The 27,445-nt window shown below is 41.6% G+C and overlaps 1 protein-coding gene across 7 annotated transcripts in view; it reads left to right on the top strand.

Annotated features, from left to right (window-relative positions):
* Positions 1-27,072, top strand: part of Phtf2 (putative homeodomain transcription factor 2) — a 107,121-nt gene extending 80,049 nt beyond the window's left edge. For 2 of the 7 annotated variants that reach the window (XM_038315413.1, XM_038315414.1), the window contains 11 exons: positions 427-613; positions 3,841-3,987; positions 6,230-6,448; positions 14,289-14,417; positions 15,151-15,423; positions 15,613-15,744; positions 17,303-17,389; positions 19,968-20,123; positions 21,967-22,062; positions 24,092-24,217; positions 24,748-27,072. In XM_038315413.1, coding sequence (XP_038171341.1) covers positions 427-613; positions 3,841-3,987; positions 6,230-6,448; positions 14,289-14,417; positions 15,151-15,423; positions 15,613-15,744; positions 17,303-17,389; positions 19,968-20,123; positions 21,967-22,062; positions 24,092-24,217; positions 24,748-24,768 — 1,573 coding nt within the window. In that variant the 3' untranslated portion in view covers positions 24,769-27,072. Of the gene's footprint in view, positions 1-426; positions 614-3,840; positions 3,988-4,903; positions 5,762-5,805; positions 6,150-6,229; positions 6,449-14,288; positions 14,418-15,150; positions 15,424-15,612; positions 15,745-17,302; positions 17,390-19,967; positions 20,124-21,966; positions 22,063-24,091; positions 24,218-24,747 lie in introns of those variants that run through there. The other 5 variants (XM_038315416.1, XR_005283760.1, XM_038315419.1 and 2 more) reach the window with 5 other exon arrangements.
* The last annotated feature ends 373 nt before the right edge of the window (positions 27,073-27,445 follow it).

Here is a 27,445-nt window from a genome sequence, read left to right as displayed (position 1 = left end):
ACTTATGTATACAAAAGGTAAAATATTTGGGAAGTATTAAGTCACTATTATAATTTATCTAATGAATTTACAAAGATAATCATTTTAAAATAAAAGCTTAAAATACATTAACACTAACAAATTGGGAACAATTTTCATTCTAGACATTGTCCAAACACCAAGCAAAGAATTCTTTGGTAAATTAGGACTTTTCCTTGTGGATTGCTATTTGTAAGACCTCAAAACCTACCATAAACTAAACTAGGATTTTAAGTTGAATTGCTATTTTATCTGATATTATTTCTCATTTACTGTAAACAAAACAAAGATAGCCATTAAAATTCTGAAAAATACTGCTTTATATAATGAGTGCCAGAGTTTAGTTTCTATCACACCATCCAGAATAAGCTAAGTACACATAACATTTCTGTATCTGTTTGTTTCTAGGTCAAAGAAAGCAAAGAATTCAATTGATAAGTCCACTGAGACTGACAACGGCTATGTGTCCCTCGATGGGAGAAGGGCTGTGAAGAGCGGTGGGGATGGAGCACAGGACCCCGAGCCTCAGTGTGAAACCATCCGAGCGGAAGCCACAGCCTGCGCCACTCGGACTCCGAGGACTGTCCGTGCCAAAGTCAGTACCGGTTTGAGTTTGCGTGATTTCACGTCCACTAACATGAATTGCTCTCAAGTGAAGTGTTTCCTCTGGAATTGATCTGGGACTCTCATAGATAATAGTGATGACCTTGAAGTCAGGTGACAGGATTGGAAATGTAACCTGGCATATTCGAAATTGATTGGATTGGGTTTTCCAGAATGTTAAGGCATTAGGATTCATGGTCCGTGTTTGTTAACCCTTACCTCCTCTCCCCATTTCCACGTGTGTATAAAAGTGTGCACTACGCGGAAGAGCTCAGTTGTTCTCAGCACTGATCTGTAAGAAAATACCTTGCTTTCTCTACACTAATTACTTTTGGCTTTACACATCTGTTTTAGCTTATATATGATCTGAAAACAATTATTTAAATTTCTTTGGTTGATTCAGTAGTTACTTATAGGGTACAGTGTACATATAATTAACTTACAGCGATGGGATCAAGGTAATTGGCCTATTAGCTACAAATGTTTATCATATGTTGGTAACATTGGAAAATCCTAGTCACTTTCTGTACTGAGATGTACAATACTTTGTCAACCATAATTACAGAAATTAAGTTATTCCTTCTATCATTTATACCTGTCTGTTCCTCAGCCATTGTCTGTTCATCCTCCTGGCTGTGATACCCCCGTGTCAGCCCCACCCTGTGTGTGTGTGTGTGTGTGTGTGTGTGTGTGTGTGTGCACATCACACTGTAATAATGACCCCTGTGTCAGCCTACCCTGTGTGTGTGTGTGTGTGTGCACATCACATTGAAATAATGACCCCTGTGTCAGCCCCACCCTTTGTGTGTGTGTGTGTATATGCACATCACACTGTAATAATGACCCCCGTGTCAGCCCACCCTGTGTGTGTGTGTGTGTGTGTGCACATCACACTGTAATAATGACCCCCGTGTCAGCCCCACCCTGTGTGTGTGTGTGCACATCACATTGAAATAATGACCCCTGTGTCAGCCCCACCCTTTGTGTGTGTGTGCACATCACACTGTAATAATGACCCCCGTGTCAGCCCACCCTGTGTGTGTGTGTGCACATCACACTGTTAATAATGTACAGTCTGAGTCTTTCTTTGTCTGACTTATTCCAGTTGTTTCTTTTTCTTCAAATGACTAAATTTTGTTGTATTTATGGACTGAATAATCACTCACCTGTCAGCAGCTAGTTGAGGTTACAGCAGTCCTAGTGCATGTGTTCTTTTGTGTAAAGTCTGTTCTTTTATTCAAGATTGCTGCTGAGGATCTTTTCACGGTTCTGCATAGATTTTTGGGTGCTCCAGTTTTTAGGAGCATGTTACTGGAATGAGACAAGGGTTCCCACTCCACTGCTATTCATTATAATGTTTCAAGTCTTCTCTACAGTAATAAGACAAGAGAAAGTTACAACAGGGATTAAAATTGGAAAGGAAAAGTTAAATTATTCCTTATTTGCAGATGGCATGAGTCTGTATTTAAAAGATACCATGGACTCCAACTAGAAAACTTTTAGATGTGATAAACACTTGTAGTAATTTGCAGGATGCAAAATTAATATACCAAACCCAGTAACTTTTGTATAGAATGGTAACAAACTTGCCGAGAAAGAAATTAGAAAGAATACCTACCATTTATAATAGTTTCTACAGTGAGAATTTATGATACCATAAAAAAAATCTGAAGAACACTTGACAGTGGGAAGACATGTGCTCCTGCATTGACAGCATTAAATACTGGGAAAATGGGTAGACTACCAGAATAACCTATATTTAATGAAATCCTCATTAAAATTCTAGAGAAATTCTTTATAGAACTGGGGGAGGCGCATAAATCCTGAAATTCATAGGGAGATACATGACTATGGATAACCAAGCCATTCCTAAGTAAAAGAACATGGCTAGAGGCATCATGTTGTGTGGCTTCAAACTGTACCACCCAGCCGTAGTGAAAAAGCAGCATCCTCCTTCCACAAAAACAGACCTGTGGACCATGGAACATGATAGATAGAAAACCTAGAGATGAGCCCATGCAGCTGTAGACATGTCATAAAACTCTGTGAAAAGATTTTACTTTATGTGTATAATTTATATTATTTAATGTATAATTTATTTGCCTGTACATGTGTATATATATATATATATATATATGTGCACCGTTTGTGTGCCTCTTGTCCGCAGAGGTCAGGAGAAGGCATCAGAGTCTCTGGAATGAACTAGAGTCACAGACGTCGTGAGCCACCGTGAGGGTGCACACCTTTAATCCTAGCACTCGGAATATGAGCAAGAGCATTTTTGTGTTGAAGGAGGCATAAAGATTTTCTGAGTTTTTCTAGGTGAATGTACTTCTGTTTTGTAGTATCGTCTGTGAGTCATTGTGATCCTGTAGTTCAGTCTGGCTGTAAGTTTTGATTACTCAGTGATAGCTGTCTGGTAGTATGGACATCCTGTGTGTCACACGGCTCACACGGTGTCCAGTGCATGCTCAGTACATATTACCCGTGAAGGTATCTGGAAGAGCATGGGTGGAGCTCAGGCTTCTTGAGTCTCTCCGTTTCAGACTGTCTGAAGTACAGTGTCTCTTCCGGTCGATCATACGTAACATGTCAGACATGCACACTCTTCTGACTGCTCGGTTCTCATCCCCATAACTTTTATTAAGTTAGTGATGGGCCTTTTAATTGACCAGGTAGCTTGATTAAATAGGATTTTTTTCTAAGGTCTTTCAGCTTCTTTCAAATGGCTTATGTTTGTGTCTTATTCATATTTTTGTAAGGTATTTCAGATCCTTTCCTAAACAAAAGTTAGAATCATTTTTTAAATGTATTTATTACATATACAATATTCTGACTACATGTGTGCCTAAAGGCCAGAAGAGGGCACCAGATCTCATTACAGATGGTTGTGAGCCACCATGTGGTTGCTGGGAATTGAACTCAGGACCTTTGGAAGAGCAGGCAATGCTTTTAACCACTGAGCCATCTCTCCAGCCCCCAGAATAATATTTGATAAATTATTCGAATAACTTTTAAAGAAAATGTTCATTTAAGAGTATAATTGCTGACATAAGATTTTTTTTTCTTCAGAAAATTATGTAGTCCTAATTAGTTTCTTGGTATTTGATGATATTTTGAAGGTATATATGATATCTGTATTGTATAATTTGTAGAAGTTGCTGTCTCGAAGCTCAGACATCATCGCATTACTTACGGTTCCCTTTGTCGGCTCCACAGGACACCCAGAGGAAGACAGCAGACGCGTCTGAGGACGGCTCCAGCGAGGAAGCAGGGTACTCACCGCGCGGCCATGTGGACAGAGCGTCTGAAAGCAGTCTTCGAAATAGAAAGACACACCATTATAAAAAGCATTATGCAAATGAGGTACACAGTTTGACCTTACATAAATGCACATATACCTGTGTTCTATTACCTTCCGCAGTCGAGTGTTATTATTGAAATATTTCCCACCATTACCAATACGTACTGTTTTACAGTCTTTTGGGAGGGGGCAGGGTCTCACTGTGCATCTCTGTTGACGGTCCCTGGACTTGCTGCATAGACCAGGCTAGCTCCAGTTCAGGTTCCTCTGCCTCAGCCTCCTGAGTGCTGACATTAAAGGCGTGCCGCCACACCCAGCTCTGTCCCACCGTCTTGATGGATAGTGTAGCATCAATCAGTAGGTGTCCCTACACACTCGTGTTTGTGTGACTCTTCAGACACTTAGCGGGTTGTTTACTTATTTGCTGGTTTGGGGGAGGGTGCCTCTGTTGTACATGTGGAGTTCAGAGACCAGCTTGTAGGAGTTGATTATCTGTCCACCAAGTGAGTCCCAGGGATCTGACCCTGGTCGGGTGTCTAGATAGTGTCAGGCTCGGTGCTGCACCCTTACCAGCGGAGACGGTCAGCTGTCCTGGATCAGTCTTTCCACACTTCATTATAGTGACGTTATCTTCCCAAGTTAATTTCTTTCATGTTGCTATTGCCAGTTAATAATTTACCCACACTACAAAGTTCAGTAATTTTCCTCTTTGATTCGATTTTTTAAAATCTATCTATCTATCTATCTATCTATCTATCTATCTATCTATCTATCTATCTATTTGTTGGTTATCTCAAAACTTTCCCCAACTTTCTGACATCTCTAGAACTTAAAACTATTTAGGTAGAAAAATAATTTCATTCCATTTAATGTTTACTTTCTTTCTATAAACAAGAAATTCCATTGCCTAGCTCCAAAGAAATACCCCTCTGATACTTTTTAGCCAATGCTACTCTGTAGTCTTTTCATATTATGCAGATATTTTTTCTGGATGATCTTGAGGTGAACTTATGGAGAGAATGATGAGACGCTGTGTGTGGACGGAGCGTGGGAAGTTGCAGGCTGCTGGGAGAGTTGCTCTCCCATGGCCTCTCGTCACGTCTGCCCGGGTGTCTTCTTCCTCTCAAGGAGTGCGCTAGCAGACCCTAAGACCCGTGTGCCCACTTACGGCCTTGTCATCCACAGCCTGCTTTAGGCCAAACAACAGGAAGTCAGAATCTTACTCTGTGTAGTTAGAAGGAAGGTGGAGGCCCGTGTGACCCCTCTCCTGCGTAACTAGCTGTTTGACTCCCACGTGAGTCCTGTTCCTGGGATCTGAACTGTCTGCAGCTGCTTTACCTGTTGGGCTCTTGAAGAGCAGAGCATTGTTCTTCTACATTTAGATTTTTAAATAAATATTGCTTTGAAAACATTTCAACCTATTTCACATTTATAGTTAATAAACATTGTATAAGGCTGAGATTTAGTTTCATTTATAAAGACTTTAAAATAAATGGTGTTTCAGCAGTTGGGTTCAGCTCCCCCAGATATGACCTTAGAAACAGCCGACTTTAAGGGACATGTCTTACAGGAGAGCAAGCCTTTAGGACAACAGTTCTCACCCTGTGGGTCGCGACTCCTTTGGATCTCGCGTCAGATATTTTGTGCTCTGTCATTGTAATGTTTCGCTGTCTCTGCCACTGTCCTTTGACAGAACGAGTACGCTTGTTGTTCTAGGAAAAGTAGCAATACACGGTTCTGATAAAATCTCTTGAGTCGAGAGGGACACACAAATTGCATTAATGTCAAAGACTGTCTTGATTTCAGGATGCCCCTAAGTCGGGTACTAGTTGGGAAGGATACACAGATTGTATTAATGTCAAAGACTGTCTTGATTTCAGGACGCCCCTAAGTCGGGTACTAGTTGGGAAGGATACACAGATTGTATTAATGTCAAAGACTGTCTTGATTTCAGGATGCCCCTAAGTCGGGTATCATTGTATTAATGTCAAAGACTGTCTCGATTTGTGGACGCCCCTAAATCGGGTACTACTTGGGAAGGATATACAGATTGCATTAATGTCAGAGACTGTCTCGATTTAGGACGCCCCTAAGTTGGGTACTAGTTGTGAAGGATACACAGATTGCGTTAATGTCAAAGACTGTCTCGATTTTAGGACGCCCCTAAGTCGGGTACTAGTTGGGAAGGATACACAAATTACATTAATGTCAAAGACTGTCTCGATTTGAGGACGCCCCTAAGTCGGGTACTAGTTGGGAAGGATACACAGATTGCATTAATGTCAAAGACTGTCTCGATTTCAGGACGCCCCTAAGTCGGGTACTAGTTGCAGCTCTCGCTGTTCAAGTTCCAGACAGGACTCTGAGAGCACGAGGCCGGAGTCTGAAACGGAGGATGTCTTGTGGGAGGACTTGCTGCACTGTGCAGAATGCCGCTCATCCTGTACCAGTGAGACAGATGTGGGGAACCCGCAGATTAACCCCTGTGTGAAGAAAGAGTATAGAGACGACCCCTTCCACCAGGTTAGTTTACAGTCGGATTGCGCGGGGCCCTCAGACAAGCTCCTTTGAGCGTATGTGACAGACGTTCACATTCAGTTAAAGTAATACTCACAAGGTTGTTTTGTTTCTATGTGGCCTGGCTTCACTAGACTATAGTCTCTGTGTTTATATTGTCGTTGTGTCTCAGTCTTTCCACATCTGTGATCCTGAGTTAGAAGATGGAGTTTATGGGTCAGTCTGTGTTTTAGAAGCATTCGTCTTTTTGTTCTGTTCAAATTCACATTCTTCGTGGCCTTAATTCTCCCTTAATATTATGACTCAAATATGTGTCAAATTTGAATTACTAGTCACCCATAGTCACGGTATCCAGTAGGAATACAGTCGTGCGTGCAAGTTTACATTTTCCATTAACCTCAATAAAAGCAGTTTAAAAAGTGAAATTCCAATATGCATTATTTAGCCAAATATATTCAGCATATTATTCCTTTACTACATAATTAATGAGAAAATAAAAATGGTATAGGTGGCCTTTTTCATATTAAGCCTACAAACTTGAGTCTGAACCCTCAGTATACATCTCATTTTGGATTAATCACATTGAAGGTGCTGAAAAGTACAGTTGAGTCCGGTACTGTGTTGAATTCTTTTAATGTCCAATGTCTCATGTTAGCAGAATCCCTCATCTTCCTTTATGAATTTTCTCTTTCTGTACTCAAAATCTTGGTGAATGGCGTCTCCATCTATCACTCAGCAGTCCAGAAACGCTGAATTTAAAAATCCTCACCCCAGCTTAGGAGATGGCTCAGTCAGTCCAGTGTTTACATACAAGCGTGAGGACCAGCTTAGGAGATGGCTCAGTCAGTCCAGTGTTTACATACAAGCCTGAGGACCAGCTTGGGAGATGGCTCAGTCAGTCCAGTGTTTACATACAAGCCTGAGGACCAGCTTTGGGAGATGGCTCAGTCAGTCCAGTGTTTACATACAAGCATGAGGACCAGCTTGGGAGATGGCTCAGTCAATCCAGTGTTTACATACAAGCCTGAGGACCAGCTTGGGAGATGGCTCAGTCAGTCCAGTGTTTACATACAAGCCTGAAGACCTGAACCCAAGCCTCAGAGCCTCTATTTAAAATGGGAACTGAAAGGGCGTGTGATACACTGGGTGCGCGGAGACCAATGACCCTGGATTGCTAGCCTAGCCTGCTGGGCCTCTCACAGCATCATCTTAAAATAGGGCCCATAGCACCCGGGCAGTGACAGCTGAGGCTGACCTCTGTCCTCTGCGTAGGTAATGTGCGTTCCCTCTTATGTCCAAACCCACCCCGTCCACGTATACAAATCCTCACCTTTTATACTTCCTTACCCAACTTCTTACCAAGTATTGTTAACAAAACCAAGTCGATCCTTAAAAACTAGAAATGGAAGAGTTCCCTTAGTCTGATTAAGGGTAGTTCCTGACGACCTTCCGCCAGGACACAGAAGCACAGTTGGATGGCTCACCCAGTGCTCTCCCTGTGCAGCTTTGGTAGCTGGTGAGGCCGGGTCGGGGTGTCAGCATGGTCTCTTGGTAAAAATCCCCCTGCTGTTTTCTGCACTGTAGATACCAAGCTCTGAGCCTGACTTCAGGCTTCGTTTTTATGTAAAGCAGGTACCATGTGGAAGTGTCCATTATCCTTCTTTTACTTTTATTTTGACAGTCCTTTTGTTCATTAGTGATGGAGGAGTATCTATGTGTTACTTTTATTGGTTAATAAAGAAACTGCCTTGGCCCCTTTAATAGGACAGAAAATTAGGTAGGCAGAGTAGACAGAACAGAATTCTGGGAGAGAGAAGGCAGATGCTTCAGGCAGTTGCCATAGTCAGTTGCCATGCTTCTCCTCTCCAAGACAGATGCAGGTTAAGATCTCTCCTGGTAAGCCACCACCTCGTGGTGCTACACAGATTACTAAATATGGGTTAAGCAAGACATGAGAATTAACCAATAAGAGGCTGAAACTAATGGGCCAAGCGGTGTTTAAATGAATACAGTTTGTGTGTTGTTATTTCGGGCGTAAAGCTAGCCGGGTGGCGGGACGCAGCCCGCTGCTCCTTCTACACATTAGTCTGCCAGCTTTGGTTGGATATGCACCTGCAGGTTAAAGAACATATTTAAGAACGAAATGTTAAAAATAGCAAAAATTGTTGGGTGTGTTGGCACATGTACTTAGACCTTGCACTCAGGAGATAGGGCAGTTGGGTATCCAGGTTCCAGGCCAGCCAGGACTAATGAAACAAAGCAAAAGCCAGGGCTGCCACACAGAGAAACCCGGTCTTGAACCAAAACCAACCAAACAACAGTTTCGAATAACAATAGGTGACTTTCCCTAGAGATACAAAGTCTTAGTTTAAATTAAGAATAGGGTAGTTTTATGTGGGTGCATACACAAACAGCTGAATGAAAAATGCAGAAATAGACTCGTGCTCTTATGGATCCCTAATGTACGGTATAGATAGCGTCAATACTCAGTGAAGAAAGATAAGACCATAAGAGGGTAGGCTAAGTGATATCGACACATTAAAATGTATTGCACGTAGCTACTGAGTGTAAGGGGAAAAGTCTAAAGCATCTAGCAAGAGTATAGAATAGTCATTTCCATTACTTCAGCTTACCAGAGCTTCCAGAATCAAGAATATCTTAATTTAAAAAACTTAAGCTTTCAAACTAAGCGATAATGTTACTAAAAGACAGTCCTCTGAAGATGTTTGTAACCTCTTAGCTGTCAGAGTATTGCTGTACAGAGGTAAAGCAGAGGATTAGTTCAATGTGTGCTTTCAACACCAGCGCTCACTCCAGCGGCGGAGGCCAGTGCCTCTCTGGGTTGGAAACCAGCCTGGTCTGCAAAGACAGCTCCAGGCCAGGGGGTTGACCTGGTGAGATATTGTCTCAAAAAAGGCTTGGGGAGAGAGGGAAGTGGAGGGAGAAGAGGGGAGAGAAGAGAGAGAGAGAGAAGCAGAGATGGGGGTGGGGCTCAATAGAAAAATAAAGGGATCTGAAGCGGTAGCTTACGAGGACAGGTGTGAGAGTGGGGGAGAGCACTGTGTGAGTGTGCCCGGTTCTGTGCGTGGTCAGGGTGGGGACAGGTGTGAGAGAGAGCAGGTGAGCATTGTGTGAGTGTGCCCGGTTCTGTGCGTGGTCAGGGTGGGGACAGGTGTGAGAGAGAGCAGGTGAGCACTGTGTGAGTGTGCCCGGTTCTGTGCGTGGTCAGGGTGGGGACAGGTGTGAGAGAGAGCAGGTGAGCACTGTGTGAGTGTGCCCGGTTCTGTGCGTGGTCAGGGTGGGGACAGGTGTGAGAGAGAGCAGGTGAGCACTGTGTGAGTGTGCCCGGTTCTGTTCACGGTCAGGTGGATGAACTTTAGAGCAAGGAGACACTGTTTTTTACTGATCAGATTTCAAAAAAATTAAGAGATCAGAGGCAGGCAGATCCCTGTGAGTTCCAGGCCAACCTGGGCTACCCAGAGAAACTCTGGGGGTGGGGAAGAATAAGCCAGCATAGCTGTGATAGTTATTCTTCAATGTCCCTAGCTGGATCTAGAATCCACCTTGGGTGTGCTTGGGTGCAGACTCATCTGAGGGGAAGATAGATGGTACCATCCCTTGAGCTAAGATCCCAGACTGACTACAAAGAAAAACAAAGCCATCCAGGCCTTGGTGTTTCTCCTTTTCTACTTCCTCATTGGTACCATAGACCTCGACCAAGACACCCTACAACCACGTCTTTCCTACCGTGATACACTGTGCTTCAGCTAAACTGGGAGCCATGGAGGCTTGAGTACTTTTTGCTAGGTATTTCGTTGCAGTGATGGGGGCAGCACAGAAGGAGTAAAGCCAGCAGGCAAGCCTTGTAATAAAGCTGTTTATAGCAATGAAATTTAACTTGGCGACGTGTCAGCATGAGAAAGTTTTATGACAATAAATTCTCAATTACAAATTGAAATATGAATTTTCGAGTAAAAGCAATTTGAATAATATAAAATTTTAAAGCATTCAAAAAGTGTATTTATGAATTAAAGCATATGCAAGTGACATATAAAAACATGCCAGGATATAATAAGCATGAAATTTAGACATGTGAAACTTGGTGAACCAGAGAAGTATACTAAGTAATTTCCAAGTTTCCTGAAATGTATCACTTGAGCAGACTGAGGAAAAAGGTCAGTTAGGTCAAGTCAGCTCTTGAGTAGCTGAATGATAGGGTTTCACTTTAAAAATATACCCATTGGTTTTGGCTTCAGACCCATTGCAAAATGACAGGGGAAAGCAAGCTCCCTATGAGATGTTCAGAGTCTGAATCAGGGGTGTTTAAAAAGCACAGCATAGAACACTGGCAGGAGATAAAGTAGCTTAGATGAGAAATTAAGGAGTGGAAAGCATGGTATTTAGGATGTAAGATATTGAGCACATTTACATGAGAGGAGCTGGTTCAGAGAAATCAAAGAACTCTTACAGAAGGTAATGCCCGGCTGTCGCAGGGGTAAGAGCACGCTCTGGGTAGCAGAAAGGCGTGCATAGAATAGGCACAGAGTGGAGACCCAGAGCTTCTGTTCTCCGAGACCCAGGAGGCTGGGGTCCTCTAAGGAGGAAAAAGAACCAAGAGAGGAGTCTGAAATAATGTTTCTGTGGGAGTCCAGAGGGCAGCTTAGCCAGGAAAGGACTGATAAATTGAAGGATAATGATGTTTAAGGGAACATGTTTCAGAGACGTGGTCAGATGGAAGGGTGCTACTCCTGACTCATTTCGGAGGTGAAGCAGTTCCTGCTGTGGCCATGGGAATACCTAAGGGTCCCGGATCTGAGGAAATGGACCAGTAGTGACTAATCTCTGAGGCTACATGATGTTGGCTGAGGAGCATGTAAATATTCATCTGGGCCACTTGAGTTTAGTAAATGGATTAGCAGTAGCAAGAAATATCTGAGCTATATTTCCTGTGATTCCTGAAATTAATAATTTAGCCCTATATGTTTGATTCATCCTTCTGTTTTTCTATGAGATTAAAAAAAGCCCACTTGATACTCTATTCTGCATTTCTAATTGGTATCCTACACTTATATTAATTAGTATTGGTTTTGGATTAAGGGCTCTTTTTTCTGTACAATTTCATATTTCCAGGCTTATGGAAGGCTCATACTTTTCAGTCTTACTAGTTGTCAGACAGTAGATATTAGCTTCCTTTAATGAAAAAGCTACCAGGTTGTTTTCTTGTCTGGCTGTAGGTCTGCGCTAGGTTTGCGAGACTGTTTTACGTTCCTCAGGAAGATGGAAAGTCTCCTTGGGAAGAAACAGTGAGCATTTGGACGGGCATGTTCTTGTCAGAATATTACCAGGACATAGTTTTCTTATATTTATAAATAGTAACAAACGTTTCATAAGGGAAAAATTTCCTCTGCTATTTATGGCTGGGTATATAATGAGACAAAAAGCCATGTTCAAGTGAAAACATTTTCCGGTAGGTATGGCTGGATTTTAATGACTGTGTTTCCATACTTGGAAACAGCAAGTAAAGCCATTGTCTTAGTGAATTTATTTGAAATAAAACATAACATCATTGCAATTGAAGGTTTCATTTTGAATGAAGATAAAAGGAAAGCACTGGATATCTGGGGTGAAGCTGAAAAGTAATGAAAAGAATCTCAGCTGTTAGCTCGAAAACCTAAGTTCCTCAGTGTGTAGCCCGCGCAGGCCACATGCGACCCACGGCAGCTGCAGCTGCTCCCAGCACATCCTCCGAGGCAGTGCCATGGGGCAGTGGCAGAAGATGGCGTTCTGAACTGTGATCCCTTGCTCTTAGGAGGAGCCCTTTAGTGTAGGTTCTTGTATGGTGATGCCTTCTCCACACTGTGTCTCTAGAAGTCTGTGTACGGTGATGCTCTCTCCACGCTGTGTCTCTAGAACCCTGTGTATGGTGATGCTCTCTCCACGCTGTGTCTCTAGAAGTCTGTGTACGGTGATGCTCTCTCTACGCTGTCTGTCTAAAGAAGCCTGTTCTTCAGTGTGTGTTTGACAAAAGCACACCCACGTTGAGAGATACAGGGTTCTTTTGATTAACTCGAAGTTGACCAGTTCTCATGCCCATCTTCTCTCTTGCCTTTTGACTGTAAGAAAATGAAGCCAAATGTTGGCAAAAAGTACCTGGGGAGAAGTGCTTTGAGGACAGCAGAAAAGCTGATATCTTTCTTCTCCTGTTTCTAGATTGACCTCCATTGTACTAACATCATCTTGGTGTAATTGAGCAGAGCTGTGATTTCTGTTATACAGTGAGACTCTTATTACTTGGTTAAAATCTGTTACGTCCTTGGCTCACCTAACTCTGAGAGGGTTAGTGTTACTGACAGTCTGACAGGTCTGGAGTCTGAGGGAGAAGCACACTGTGAGGAATTGCGTGCCTTAGCTAAGTCTCCGGACACGCCTGTGCTCAGCTTGTCATTCCAGTTTTCATACATCTTGTGTCCAAAGTCCCTCCCTGCCTCCAGAGTGCCAGAGACTGAATGTGAGCCCTCTCCGACATCCTAGAGAATACCTGTAATCGACACCTCCAGCCCTTTTCTAGAGTAGTTCAGAATTTATTAAGTTTTCAGAGAAAATTTGATGCATATTTTGATACAGAATTACTTCTCTTCTAAACTGGCATATATTGTTTGTCACAAGTTATGAAACGTCACTTGTAGTAAGTTAACAAGATAACAGTAATATTTCAATGCTGTAAACCCTTCAAGTACTGAAATATATAAAGACCATGAAAGTATTTAGAAAAGATAAAAATGTTTAGAAAAGATAAAAAAAATCCCTTTCCTTTTTTTTAATATATTACTGATTTTTTTTAGACAGTTTCAGTTGAAGTTTATTGATGCACCTTTATCTCCCTTGTATGAAAAATTACATTTCTTAAATTCATGGAAGTATTTTGGAATATTAGAATTTCAACAATTTGTTGATCATATTTCTCAGGTTACTGTGAATGCCAAACATATTCTTTATGTAAAATGTGGGAAATATATCAATCCTTGTGATGTATGTGAGCTAGCGATACTGTGACGTAAACAGGTGAGGCCCGCTCCAGTGCGGGCCTTAGGCTATGTGTTGTGTCATCGCGTGTTGCTGTGAGAGGTTTGCGTGTTTTGCTACCTGCGGCCCAACTATCCCATTACCTAATCCACTCCTCTACTGTGCGTCCAAAACAGATAACCACACTTAAGGTTTGCAAGTTTGTAACTGTTATTATTTCTTGGAACATTGGGAAATAAAGTATTTCAGAAAATATTTGTAATTCTTAATGTTACTTCTTACAGTGTTTGCTGTATAATTGATCCTTTCCAGAAATGCTGTTTTAGAATGCCACAAAAGTGACTCAGTCAGTTAATAAAGATAATGAGGGAGAGTCTCTTCCCGGGTGAGATTGAATCCTGTAGTTTTCAAAGATCTCGGCTGTCATATTTTGTCCCGAATGATCTTAGGGTGGACCACATCCATCATACAACTTGGCATCCATGTTTTTTAGCCTTAAATAGGTGGGTTTACAACTAAGGACTTTTGCTAAGGTATTTTGTTCCATATTTAACTTACAAGATATTTGTTAAGGGTCTACATTTTTATAACTGCAGTTTCTTATGTGATCCATTTAATGTATAACTAATTTTAATTGAAGTTTTAATGTAGCTAAAATTGTATGTGCATAGATATGGCTACTATACAGATAAATGTGTTCCACTTATAAATTTACCAATTTTTATTTAGTGTAGTTACAATTTTACGTCCATGTACAGCTGTGTGTCATCTTGTAGACACTTTTATCTGTGAAAGTAATAAGTGTGTTTCTCTTTTTTTGTAGACTCATTTGCCTTGGCTTCACAGTTCCCACCCAGGCTTAGAGAAAGTCAGTGCCATCGTATGGGAAGGCAGCGACTGTAAGAAGGCGGAGCTGTCTGTGCTGGAGATCAGCGGGATGATAATGAACAGAGTGAGTTCTGACTCGTGTCCCTCAGGGAAAGGGTGAAAGTTAGGGATTTATTAAATAGTTATTTTTTTTTCTTCTCTTCGGGGGATTAGTTGAGACAGGGTTTCTCTGTGTAGTCCTGGCTGTTCTGAAACTTGCTCTGGCCTCGAACTCAGAGATCTGCCTCTGTCTCCTGAGTGCTGGGATTAAAGACCACTACCACCGGCATCTTTTTAAAATTATTATATCATTTTTGTTTAAATGTAATTTAAACATTTAAATTCCATTTATTGTTTTGGGGCTAGAATGCATGTGTCACAGTGTGTTGTGGAAGTCAGAGGCCCCTTCAGCAGCGGTTTTCTCCTCCACGTGTGGGTCCTAGGGATGGCACTCAGTTGTCGGGGCTGATGACAGGCGTCTCCATCGCTGTGCCGTCTCATTGGCGCCTCAACTTTTCCTTCAACAAATTGGGTTTAATTTAGTATTGATCTCAACACTCTAATGTTTGTAAATGTTTCTAACTTAAAATAATAACATGCATAGTTTTCTCAATATCTGAGATTGATTTTCCTCTCACATCTACTTATCAATTAGAGATCTTGTAATTAATGTGTAACGGGCTCTTTCATAATGTATTAAATTTTAAAAAATTTAAATCCTATTATAAAAAAGTGAAGTTTCATTAGAATTCATTTTATCTTAAATTTGATTTATGTCCACTTTCTTTTCTTCTTCCCTTCTGCCCCTACTTCCTAAGGTGAACAGCCATGTACCAGGTATAGGATACCAGATATTTGGAAATGCTGTTTCCCTAATCCTGGGCTTAACTCCGTTTGTTTTCCGACTGTCCCAAGCAACAGACTTGGAGCAACTCACAGCCCATTCCGCCTCAGAACTTTGTGTGATCGCTGTTGGTTCTAACGAAGATTTCATGGTTCTCTCTATGGTCCTCATAAGCTTTGTGGTTCGAGTATCTCTTGTCTGGATCTTCTTTTTTTTGCTGTGTGTAGCAGAAAGAACATATAAACAAGTGAGTATGAAGAATATTAGTTTACCCTTTCGTAGCCCTCAAAGTGTTCCTTAAGTGTGTTTGTAGTTTACACTGTGATGTAACTGTTTGTTTGCTTTTATATTAAGTCATAACGATTTGTATTTCATATAATAATTATATAAATTATGCAATATTTTATACAGTAATCTTCACCTTAATCTTTTTTAGCGATTGCTCTTTGCAAAACTCTTTGGACACTTGACATCTGCAAGGAGAGCTCGGAAATCTGAGGTTCCTCATTTCCGGTTGAAGAAAGTGCAGAATATAAAGATGTGGCTGTCTCTCCGTTCCTATCTCAAGGTAGAATGTTGTTGATACATGCGCTCTTAATATATAGCTTTCCCAGTAGTCACCGTGTCTTTTCTGGAGGTGTGAGGGTTGTTAGTAGAGCCAACAATTTCTCATCCAAAGGCTGGATTAAGGATTTCTGTTTTTCCCTAGAATAGTCCTCACGAACCAGCAGAGGGAGCCCCCTACTTATGAGCCAATCTTGGGGACTCTAACTGCTCCTCAAAGTCACCGAGCAAAGCTGTCTTTACCTGCTTCTTCAATGGCTTAAACAATATTGATGTTTGTGACGTGGTGTGAAAACGCTAGACCCCAGGAAAGGAAAACCAGGGTTGATTCTAAGGATGCCTTCTGTCCTGGGGTTCTTTTTATAGTAAATACCAGTAGGTTGCGATCTATGTAGTATGCAGACATGCTCAAGGACGTTTGTGCAGACAGTGAACGGTAAAGTTGTCCCAAGACCAAGAGCCCACTGAACTAGATCTTTAACGCGTTTTCTTCTGAAGTCACAATGAAAGAAATAGAAAAAATTATTTGCTTTTACATTTTAAAATTTCATTGTTCTCTTTATCAGTTTTGATTTTTAAATTTAACTCGATGTATATTAGGAAATGCTACAAATTGATGTTTTCCCCTCATTGTTACATTTATGTTTCATGAAGGATGAATGTGGTTTTCTTGCTTGGTTTAGTTTAAAATTCCGAGCCCTGAGTAGGTGCTATGTTCCTTTATACATTGTTGATTCTATTCTGAAAAATTCACTTAATGTTAATCATGTTCCATTCGCTCTTAATTAGAACTAAAATTATCCTTGCAGCTTCTGTCCTGGTCTCCGGCATTCAGTCCTTTCTGCTCCCAGAGTACGTCTTAAATCTGTTCCCATCTCCTTGTTTCTGTGTCCACGGCCCTATTGAGACCATTGTCATCTGACACAGCTGCTTCTCTGCCGTTTAGCGTTCCTTCCTCCGTTACTGTCTTCAGCCTGCCAGGATCATACAGTTTTCTCGCCTTTCCGGAAGTCTGTTACTCTTGGATAAGGAACAGAGCCTTAGTATGTTCTGGCTGCTGTTCATGGTCTGGGCCTTGCTCTCCTGTCTGTCCCCTGGCTCTCTGGAATCTTCCTCTCCTAGGACAGTGCTACATGTCTTCTTGTTCTAGAGATGATGTAAATGCTCACCAGGCAGAGACACATTCCTGACCCACAAATCTGAATTAATCTCCCTGACATTGACCTCAGAACACCCGGTGGATACCGTCCCCCATAGCTCAGTACACAGATATCACATGTGTCTGTGAGTGTGAGTTTAGTGTGAGCATCATAGCTCCGCTGTCACATGTGTCTGCGAATGAGTTTAGTGTGAAAAACAGTTACACTAAGGAATCTATGCATGTGTAGATACCACATTTACAGTGTTGTAAAATTATAAGGAAATAATAACACATTAGAATACAGTTCATCTGGCAAGTTAGGTATACGTTCAGCACTGTAGGTTATGACCAGCCTGTCGCACCTTCACGGAAAGCATGGAAATTCTCTCCTTTTTAAAGTGTCCTCCCCTTTTCTCCCTAGCGTCGAGGTCCTCAGAGATCAGTTGATGTCATCGTCTCGTCCGCCTTCTTGCTGACAATCTCAGTTGTGTTTATTTGCTGTGCTCAGGTAAGTTAAGCTGTTACCTCCGTCCCTAGATAAATATCCAGTTCCTAAACAGAATGTTTAATATTTTTCAATTAACTTAGAGGGTGTTAGATATCGTTATCTTGTTTTTGAACGAGTGTGTTTTCATAGATGCTTCTCCCTCACTGCCTACAACAGTGAGCGTCCCTTGTAAATCACCCCCCCAGCACGCTCCTGTCTCTTTCGTCCTTTCACGTCTCCCGTGTCTTTGTGTGCCACCTTCTCGTTCTTCCTGATCGCTTGCTATTCTGTCTCAATCTCCTGTTGTTTTAGGTTTTACACACGTACTATACACGTATACAGTGCAGGCTTTGAACCACGTGAGAACACCTAAAGGGAAAACCTGGAGTTAACTTATTCTCTTAGATATAAAATCCTTCAACCAAATGTTTCAGAGGGAAAGCCTGAACTATTACAGCTGTAAGCCACAACTAAGGTGGTTTATCCCTGTAGTGGAGGGATTTTCAATTTCAGAAAGTCCACTGATGGAATTTCATGCCTATGGTTTGCTAAAGGAAAACATTACAGCTATCTCAATAAATGAAAAAAACAAATTATAATTTTCAGCAGAGAATTAGTATTTATTCTACAAAATAATGGGTTTCACCATGACACCTCATACATGTGTATATGTACAAGTGGATTTCACCGTGACACCTCATACATGTATATATGTGTAAATGGGTTTCACCATGACGCCTCAGACATGTATGTATGTATTAATGGGTTTCGCCATGACACTTTAGATATGTATATATGTATGCTGACCGTCTTCAGAGAATGGTTGGGATCGCAGCCACATGCGCTTAAACAGAAAGCTGGGTTTTTTTGCTTTTTAACTTCAGTAAGCTTCCTAGAGTTCATTGGGAAGCAACTGTCCAGAGCTTTGAGCAACATGTTGCCTGAGCAGAGATATGGACTGACTTCTGAGGTACAGGAAGATGGTGCTGTTGACAGAGAAGTAGAATGTCCAATGGATGAAATAGTCCTGCAAACCATGCAGATTGTATGATACACAGCCATCATAAATCAACCCAAGAAGGCTTGCATGATGGGAAGTGAAATAAGACTAGAGTGAATCAAAAGTACTTCTTACTGGAAAATAAATTCTACACAGAATAGAGATTTAAACATAAACAACAAAATTTTAAATCCAGTCACGAATCAAATGTATGGACTACAAAGGGCACCATCAGTGACCAGATAAGATCCGGGAAAACAAGACTTCAGTGGGAATGTGTTTACAGTCTGTCTTCGCAAGTCAATAATAAAATCATCCTAACAAGAAAAGTTATAAGATATAAAAAGGTAACTCAGAGGGAGGTAGCCCAGTAGCCAGAAAGAATGTGGCGCATTCTCATCTTCTCCAGTGTCAGGGAAAAGTAAGATTAAAATCATGAGTTCCATTTTACACCCACTGCAGCGGCATATGTTAAGAAGCTGGGTGAGTATAGACAAAAATAAGGGCAGACAGAATTTGAAACATGGCTGAGTGTACAGTGGTACCACTGTTTAGAGATGAATAAATACGCACCATCTTACAGAGTTGAAGATGTGACTGCCCATGAGCTAATAGTTTTATCCCTCCATATTAATACCTAACGAAAGCCTTGCGTATGTAACAAGACTGTTGCTGCATTGTTGGTGACAGAAATTGACACCACCATAAATGCTAACTGTTGGAGCAGGCCAAAATCATTATAGTTGATTCTTTTACTGTAACTATAGGGCTTGAAATGAACTGATTTAAAGCTGAATGTTTCAACATGGGTAAATCTTAGAAACAAGCTTCAGCGGAATGAAAAGACAAACTGGAACTGGCCAGACGGCCCAGTGGGTAAAGGTGCTTTTGTCTAAGCCTGTTTGGTTATCTGAGCTCAGTTCCCAGGTGGATGGCGAGAACTGATTTCCTGAGGGTTGTCCTGACCATCACACATGCATGCATTACGGCATGTGCATGGGACTGCTGGCTTCCCTTGGGGAGATGTGAGAAAGAAAGTACATGGATATGTGTTGGGTGGTGTGGTAACACTGACATAAAGTCAAGAGACGGATGGGTGTTGAAGGTTAGGGATGCGGCGCCATGACAGTGGCAGACCACTCGCCCGGCCTGCACAGAGCCCTGGCTGTGTCCCTGGTACTAGGAAAGGAAAAATAAAGCCACAGGATGAATAGGGGTTTGGTTTTTTATAAATTATTAAAAATCTGCATGGAAAAGATAAACACAAATTTTACCTTGGGGTAGAGTTGTGTTGGTTCAGAAAGCAGGAACAAAGAAAATATAAAGGTTTTAACTAAACAAAGAAAATATAAAGGTTTTAACTAAATTTGAAATATTATTTTAATCTGAAGTAAATACTGTAAAATATTAATATTTAAAAAGTACAAGTGTCAGAACCTGTAACTATTGGTTATGTTATTCTCTGTACTTCTGATGTGCAGCAGTATTCCATGATAAATGTCCTAAAAACACACTGCTCCATTCACGAGCAGTCCTGTAAAGTGGCGTTTTGTTCTGAAACGAGGTGAGCCGCTCACACTGCTGCTCTGTGCTCCTCAGCTGCTTCACGTGCACGAGGTCTTCCTCAACTGTCACTACAACTGGGAGCTGGTGATCTGGTGCATCTCCCTAACACTGTTTCTCCTGAGGTTCGTGACTCTCGGCTCAGAGACGAGCAAAAAATACAGCAATACCTCAATATTACTTACAGAACAGGTGAGTCCATTCTGTTATCAGTGAGGCTCTTTCGTCCACAGTCCAGTTGTGTGTGTGTGGGGGGGACAACTTGCCATCATCAGTTCTGTCTTATAATGTATAGTCCAGGGATCCACCTCAGGCTGTCAGTCTTGGCAGGAAACCTTTCCCCCTTGAGACATCTGGTCAGCCCATGTGTACATACTAATTAAAATATTTTTGCTTATTTCCTATTTTTCAGGAGCTTATTTTTTATTTGATTAAGGTCATTCATGCCGTGAAGCTAAAATTGAATTTTGATATTATGCAAGCCTTTCTTTGGTATTTCTGCCTTGATCCAAATCTCATATCTAATCCGCAGTTTTATGTCCCATTTTCATTCGGCAGGAAGAGAATAGTGTTTATAAAATGATAGATTTTTAAATCATTAATGGGATATGATAGCTTTGCATTGTAACAAGACCGTGTTAGAGTAAATTTAATTTTTATTCAACAAAAAGAGCAAAGCATAATTGGATAATTGATTTAATTTTATATGAATTTGCTAAATGTTTCTTCTTGCTATTCCATAAGAATTGTACAAATGTTTGCCAATGACCTAGTTTGAATATTTTAGTTAGGAAGAGCTTGTATTTTAAATACTCAGTAGATAATGGGTTCAGTTAGACAGAAGAGGAAAGTCACCATGAAAGATAATCGTCTCTAACAGTCGCTGGGTCTCACGGTCAACCACTTCCTCCCCCTGCACCTCCTGTGCTGGCTTACGTGACTTGGGTTTGCCATATTATGATTTCTGCTGATGTTACCAGCTGTCCCGGTCATAGCACCTAGAACCTCTACCAGACCGTTGTTAGTCCACTAGTCCATGTGTGACCCACTGGTTTTGGTGGGGCCATGGCTGCCTGAGTTGTAAAGAGGGAAGATGGGTCAAGTGAGTGAGCACAGTGTGATGAGAGGCCTAGAGCTAGAGCCGTTCCAGAGAGGGTGACTAAGCTGGGCAGCACCCCAAAAGTATCAGAGATGGATAATAAAGATAGCTAATATTTGCATTGCTTTCATAATAAAAAAATCATGAGCCAGTTTGTTGAGTTTATTCTGTTTCTATTTATTCTCTAAGTTGATCTGGCCCTGAGAATACAATGTTTACCTTTTTACATTTTCTTATTATTAAATAAGTTTATTATAAAATTTGAAATATATAATAATGTATAAACATTAAAAATCAGAGAACCAGAGAAACACTATTAATATTGTGGTGACTGCCTTTTAGATCTGTTTAAGAATGTATTTGTGGGGATCGTGAGAGGAGAACCCACAGAGACAGCTGACCTGAGCTTGTGGGAGCTCATGGACGCTGGACCAACAAACAGTTAGGGAGCCTTTATGGGGACCCATCGAGGTCCTCTGCGTATGTGGACAGTTGTTTAACTTGGTTTCTTTGTAAGGCTCCTAGCAGTGAGATCAGGACCTGTCCCTGGTGCTGAGCTGGCCGTTGGGGACCTGTTCCCATGCTGGACTACCTGGCCAGCCTCGGTGTGGGGAGGAGCTCTGTCCGCCCTCAGTTTGATGGGCCTTGCCTTGCTGGAGCTCATGGGAGGCCAGATGGGAGGCCAGTCCCTTCTGATGGCAGTGGAGGAGAAGGGGTGGGGGAACTGTGGTCGGTATGTAAAATAAGTGAAAAAATGTTATCTAAATAATTTTCTTTTCAAAAAACAATGTATTTGTCATCTGGGGGTATACCTCATCGGTAAAATGATTGTGTAGCATGCATGAGGCCCTAGGCTAAGTCCCCAGCGTCGTAAAAGAAAAGCATGTATGTTATAATTTTAAATTATTTTGCCTACGGGGCTCTTTTATATAAAAGATAAACCTCTACTTGAAGATGGAGAAGAAACCGAACAAAAAGGAAGAACTGACACTTGTGAACAATGTTTTAAAGCTGGCTACTAAACTCCTGAAGGTAAGAGCAGAGCTGGGATGGGTGAGGGTGTGCTGTTCTGACCGTGTTCCTGTCTCTGTAGATCTGGCTTGGCTCTAGATGTCTACATTTGAGCACATTTGTGCAATGTTGCTCTGTTTTTCATTACTTAAGCAATCCAACTAATTTCTTTGAAAAGTATGTTAAGGCATTTCTTAATGTTGTATTATAGATGCTGTTTTTGCTGTGTGTGTGTTTAATCAGTTTTATCTAGAACACTAGGAAACATTTCACAAAAGATGAGACGTTAACTCAAAAGTTGCTCATTTTATATTTCATTGGCTCGGCATTAACTATGTTGCCCAGGGTGACTTCAGACTAGTGGGCCTCCCGAGTGCTGGGATCACAGGTGTCCCGCCAGGCCTGGCTCTCCGGGTAATGCAATGGGACATTTTGACCGTTGTGTTATAGTATTGCTTTTCTTTGTTGAAACTAAAGTCTATTAAAGGATATTAATTTCTATAACTAATTGAGCATCCTACAAGAGTTTCAAGTCTTCAGAGACTGGTGTGAAATGAATTTTGACACAATGATAGGGTTAGTCCTCTGTCAACTAAGGTATTGATTGAGTGTAGACTGTGACTCATGGGAAATTGGGCATCAGAAATACTCAGAGGAGGTAGGTAGAGGGGTAATGAGATAGGGAATTGTTGATTGCATTTAATCCAAGGCAGAGCACTGTGTAACATGAGGGCATGCTTGTTGGGGTTTCTGTCCTGCCCAGTTCCCACAGCCGTTTAGGTCCCAAAGAAATCACACAGTCTGCATTAGTTAACTGATTGGCCCATTAGCTCAGGCTTCTTATTAGCTCTTGTAGCTCATTAATATGAGCCCATTATTCTTATCTATGTTAGCCACATGACTTGATACCTTTTTCAGTGGGGCAGGTTACATCCTGCTTCTTCAGTGTCTGGACAGGACTGCAGAGAGAGCTTCCTTCTTCCCAGAATACTCCTGTTCTCATTGCCCCGCCTCTACTTCCTGCCTGGCTACTGGCCAATCAGCGTTTATTTAAAACATAATTGACAGAATACAGAACTGTCCCACACCAGCACTGGATGCTCTCTGACCCAAGGCTAGGACTTGGGTCTGGATGTGAACTGTGCCTTCTCTCTCTTTCACCAGCCAAGCATTCAGAAGGCCGAGATTCAGGTCTCGTGCCCTCTGGCCTATCCCCTTTTCCTATCAGTACCACCCTGGTGAGACGATGTCTCTTCCTTGAGAATCTGGCACACAGAACATAAAGCACCCCTGCTTCTGTTATTGCTTTTTATCTCCACATCACCAGCCCTGAGCCCCTCCTCCCTGGCCATGCTGCCGTGTTATGTACACACACACACACACACACACACACACACACACACACACACACACCCCGGCTTCAGTTCCTTTAGTGCTGGGGTCAAGTCTGGCTGAGGAGGTCCCAGCCCTCTAAGTCAGTGTGCTCCCTTGTGGGGGCCTCAGCGGTGCTCAGCAGCCTGCAGCCCCTTCTCCAGCCCTGGCCCCCACAGGCCTGCTCTTCGGAGGACCTCACTTGACTCTGCGTGCTCGCTGAACTATAAAGTCCTCTGTGATAGGACTGAGTTTGCCTTCCCAGAGCCCAGCCCAGTTCCTGTGTAACAGACCTTTTAATGTTTGAATCATCAGTGAGTATTTGTGCATCTGAAGATGAATCGAGTCAGGTGAGAGTAAGCAGTGCTCCCTTAGCTTCTGGTCCAGCTCTTGTCCCTAGGTGCATTCTCTAATCTATGACTACTAGACCAAGACTTTAATAGGCATCCACTTGTAACAATAATTGAAGTAAAAAATTTATAAAATTATTTTAAAGAAAGTCACTTTTCTTAAAAAATTTACTTATTCCAAATTTAGGTAAGTTTGTATTTTCTAAAATTATTCATAATTTATAATTTTTCAAATAGTGATTTTTTTTTAGCTCTCTTTTGCCTATGGGGGGGGTTGTTTAACTGGAGTTGCTGCAGGACCTGAGCTAACACTCTGTCTGTCCCCCCAGGAGCTGGACAGCCCCTTCAGGCTGTATGGACTCACGATGAACCCGCTGCTCTACAACATCACGCAGGTTGTCATCCTGTCTGCTGTCTCTGGCGTCATCAGCGACCTGCTCGGGTTTAACTTAAAGGTAAAAGCCCGCAAGCCTGGTTTCATTTTCTTTAACCCTGTTACCCTTTTGAGAGTTCACATGCGTTGTGGGGTTCTTTTAACAAATTTGTACAGTTATTAACAGTGGCTACACATTTAACTTCAGGCACTTACTTATAGTCATGGATTCTCCTATTGATAGAACTAATTTGAAACAGAATTCATTAAATATAGGACTCTTCTAGGGTACATAAAGGAAGTATTTACTTTTCCTCATCAATTGACATATTCTCCTCTTGGCCAAAAACTGTATTATTTATGTAGCAATGGATATATCCTCTGATGCATGTATAATGTTAGTAAGGGTTAGGAAGAACACAGTAAACAGATATTGGGTATAAATTGACATTTCTCAGTAAAAGCCATAAGGGCTACCTGATGTCCACCGCGGTGGTTCAGACACGCCTTTAACTCTGCACTCTGCACCTGGGAGTGGGGCTTAAGGGTGGTGTGCGGTAGACCTAAGCTTCCGTGTTAATAACGATCATGACCTGTAACGTTTTCCTGTAGCTGTGGAAGATTAAATCCTGACGTTGAGGCGTGAAGAGGTAGCCCGTTTTCCAGAGCGGGAGTGCTGATGAAGCTGTCCGGGAGCAGTCGCTGGCTTTGTCCTGGAGTCTGCTGGGAACGAAGTGTTTACATCAGACTGCGTAGTGCAATTCTTTTATTTATTTTGCTTGTTTACTGTTTTTGTTGTTGTGTGTCTGTCTGTGTGTGTATTTCTTTCATTCTTTTTTTTTACATTGGTTTTAGTCTGTTTAGAGCATTGAAGTTCTTAGTTGTTGAAAGGGTGACAGAACTAACCCAGAAACCTGAGGTCCTGGTCATCGTTCCTAAATAATTGACACGTCGTGACACTCAAAGCCGTCGCCAAGCGCTGTTTCTGCATCAATGCCGTGAACTTGCCTTACTTGAGGAAAACTTCAACTCCGAAATAGTGCATCGGACGCAGCTAAACACATGGAACATTTACTTGGGCAAACCAGGATCCACTCAGGGTCGCTCTTGAAATATCTCAGAACAATGCTGGGATCTAAGCCGATTAAGCTGCAGCTGAAGCGCCCTTCAGTATTAATATATGGTATTATGTAACAGGTCAACAAGTGCTCTTTGATAATAAAACTCTTATGGAGCAATAATGTAAATGGTTACCATACTGTAAAATATTTTGATAAAAATTAATTAGTGATAAATGTATTTATTTGAAACACTGAGCTGTCTGCACAGCTCCAGCTGTGCACGCTCAATGTGTGCACTTTTTAAGATTGTTACTTTCGGTGTATATCTTTATGTGGGATGCGTTACAGCGTACTAGGGCAGAATATGGTATCCTTTTGAGTGAGGTCTGCCTCGTCTCATAAGTGAAGTGCCTACCGCTTTTACTAAAGTATGCTACGTTACTCAAAAGACTTTCCCATGGTACACTAGAGCTTATGCTGTTCCAACCACACTTAAGTAAAGCTTGAGAGTAAAGCTAAGAACCAACAAAATACTTATCTTATTGCTAGTTATAAAATTTCCATATCTTCTGAAACGACAGCTTCGTTCTACCACTCCTAACCTCGGAATTTAATCTGGTGCACCCTCCTCCTGCTCCATTATCTAAGGGCTATTTTTAGATGCTTTTAACTCAGAAAGCTAGCTTCTCTCCCTTCAGTACCTTGTCAAGTGTCCCGAGGGAGCTTATCATGTTTCCTGATAGATAAATAGGGCAGATACAATAGTCCCCTGCATCTGGCCTTGATCCTAAGTTGTTACATTCGTACAATCAGTAGTGTTTTAAGAAATACATGAAGCAAAATATTTTTTGCGATTGCTTTGTTTGAGCCAAGCATTTGGTTTCTAAAACAAAGAACTTATTTGAAACAATCTAGAATTTTCTTGGTGCAAAGTCACATTGAATATATTCATATTTTAGTGTATCTTAAGGGGTTTAAATAATTAATTGTAAATAATTTATTTGATTGGTGCAGTTCTAATTCCCGAATCACTCTTGATATCAGGAATGTGCAGAGGACAGAGCCATGTGACGCCATGTTGCTGGTCTTCCTGTTCCTTTGACTAGCCTGAGGTCAGCCTCATGGTAGAGTGCTCTTTGTGTAGGAAACGGTACACAGTGTTGTGTTCCATTTGCCTGTGTTCTAATCTGTCGATAATGACCAAAGTGCATTCTTAGTATTTTAAAGGAATGTATACCTGAGCTTTAAGAACATACTTAGTTTCTCATGTGACGAATTAGGCTTTGTCTGACATATTTCTTCCTCTCTTGTCTAATGTTGAGGTTGTTTTTAGGCACTATATTTTATAAACTTTTTCAAAATAAGGTACATACTTATACAGAACTTAACATTTTGCACAGACTATATCAAGTATATTTTGAGGAAAAAAAAGTACAGCATGAGTTCTGTTAGTAATAAAAAGATGAAATTATTGTATCTTACAAAAACCTATTTCAGAATTGAAATATTTTTGAGAAAAGTAGCCGAGTATACTGTTCTAGGGAAATGCTTGCTGTAGGTCACAGTTGTGTCTGACACAGAGTCGGGAGTTGGTTGTACAGAATACCTGTCAGCGATGTGATACAGTGATTGTGCCATTAGTGTGGGCAACCGTAGAATTACTGAAAGGAAAATGTTTTAACCAGTCGATAATGTAAACAGAACCGTTTCAAAGTAGTTGCCGTCGCTGCCTTTAAGGATACTATGACTGTAAGAAGTTGAGACTGTAACTTACCACATCAACAGGAGAAGCAGTTCAGAGGCAGAGGTACCGCAGGTGCTGTGTGCGGTTTCTTCGCTGCGTGTTGTTTTTAAAATAAAACATCCTGTGACTGACGGTCGTGTGTGTTGTTTTCAGTTTCATGTCTGGTGTGATCGTGTGCAGCATCAGCCCCTGTCGCGCCCTCTAGACAAGGAGTGATGGAAGAAGTTTTCACAGTTTCCTGACACTTGGGATAGGATCGCGGTGTACACACCGGGATGCTTGTGTGTGGGTAACAGCAGCCCCTTTGTACTGGAACGTAGAAAGCTGACTGTGGCCTCAGGTGTTGAAGTTCAGTAACAGGACAGTGATACTTTAAATACAGTTTTGCCGCATAAATCACTCTGCGATATCATGGCCAACAGAGAAGTTAAGTGTTGAAATCTGTTTCCTAATTGATAGAGGTGCAGGTGGTACTCAGATTATTCAGGAAGTCACGTGCGCCTTC

Source organism: Arvicola amphibius, chromosome 18 (assembly GCF_903992535.2).
Source record: "Arvicola amphibius chromosome 18, mArvAmp1.2, whole genome shotgun sequence".
Taxonomy (NCBI): domain Eukaryota; kingdom Metazoa; phylum Chordata; class Mammalia; order Rodentia; family Cricetidae; genus Arvicola; species Arvicola amphibius.
This window is presented reverse-complemented; position numbering and strand designations above follow the sequence as displayed.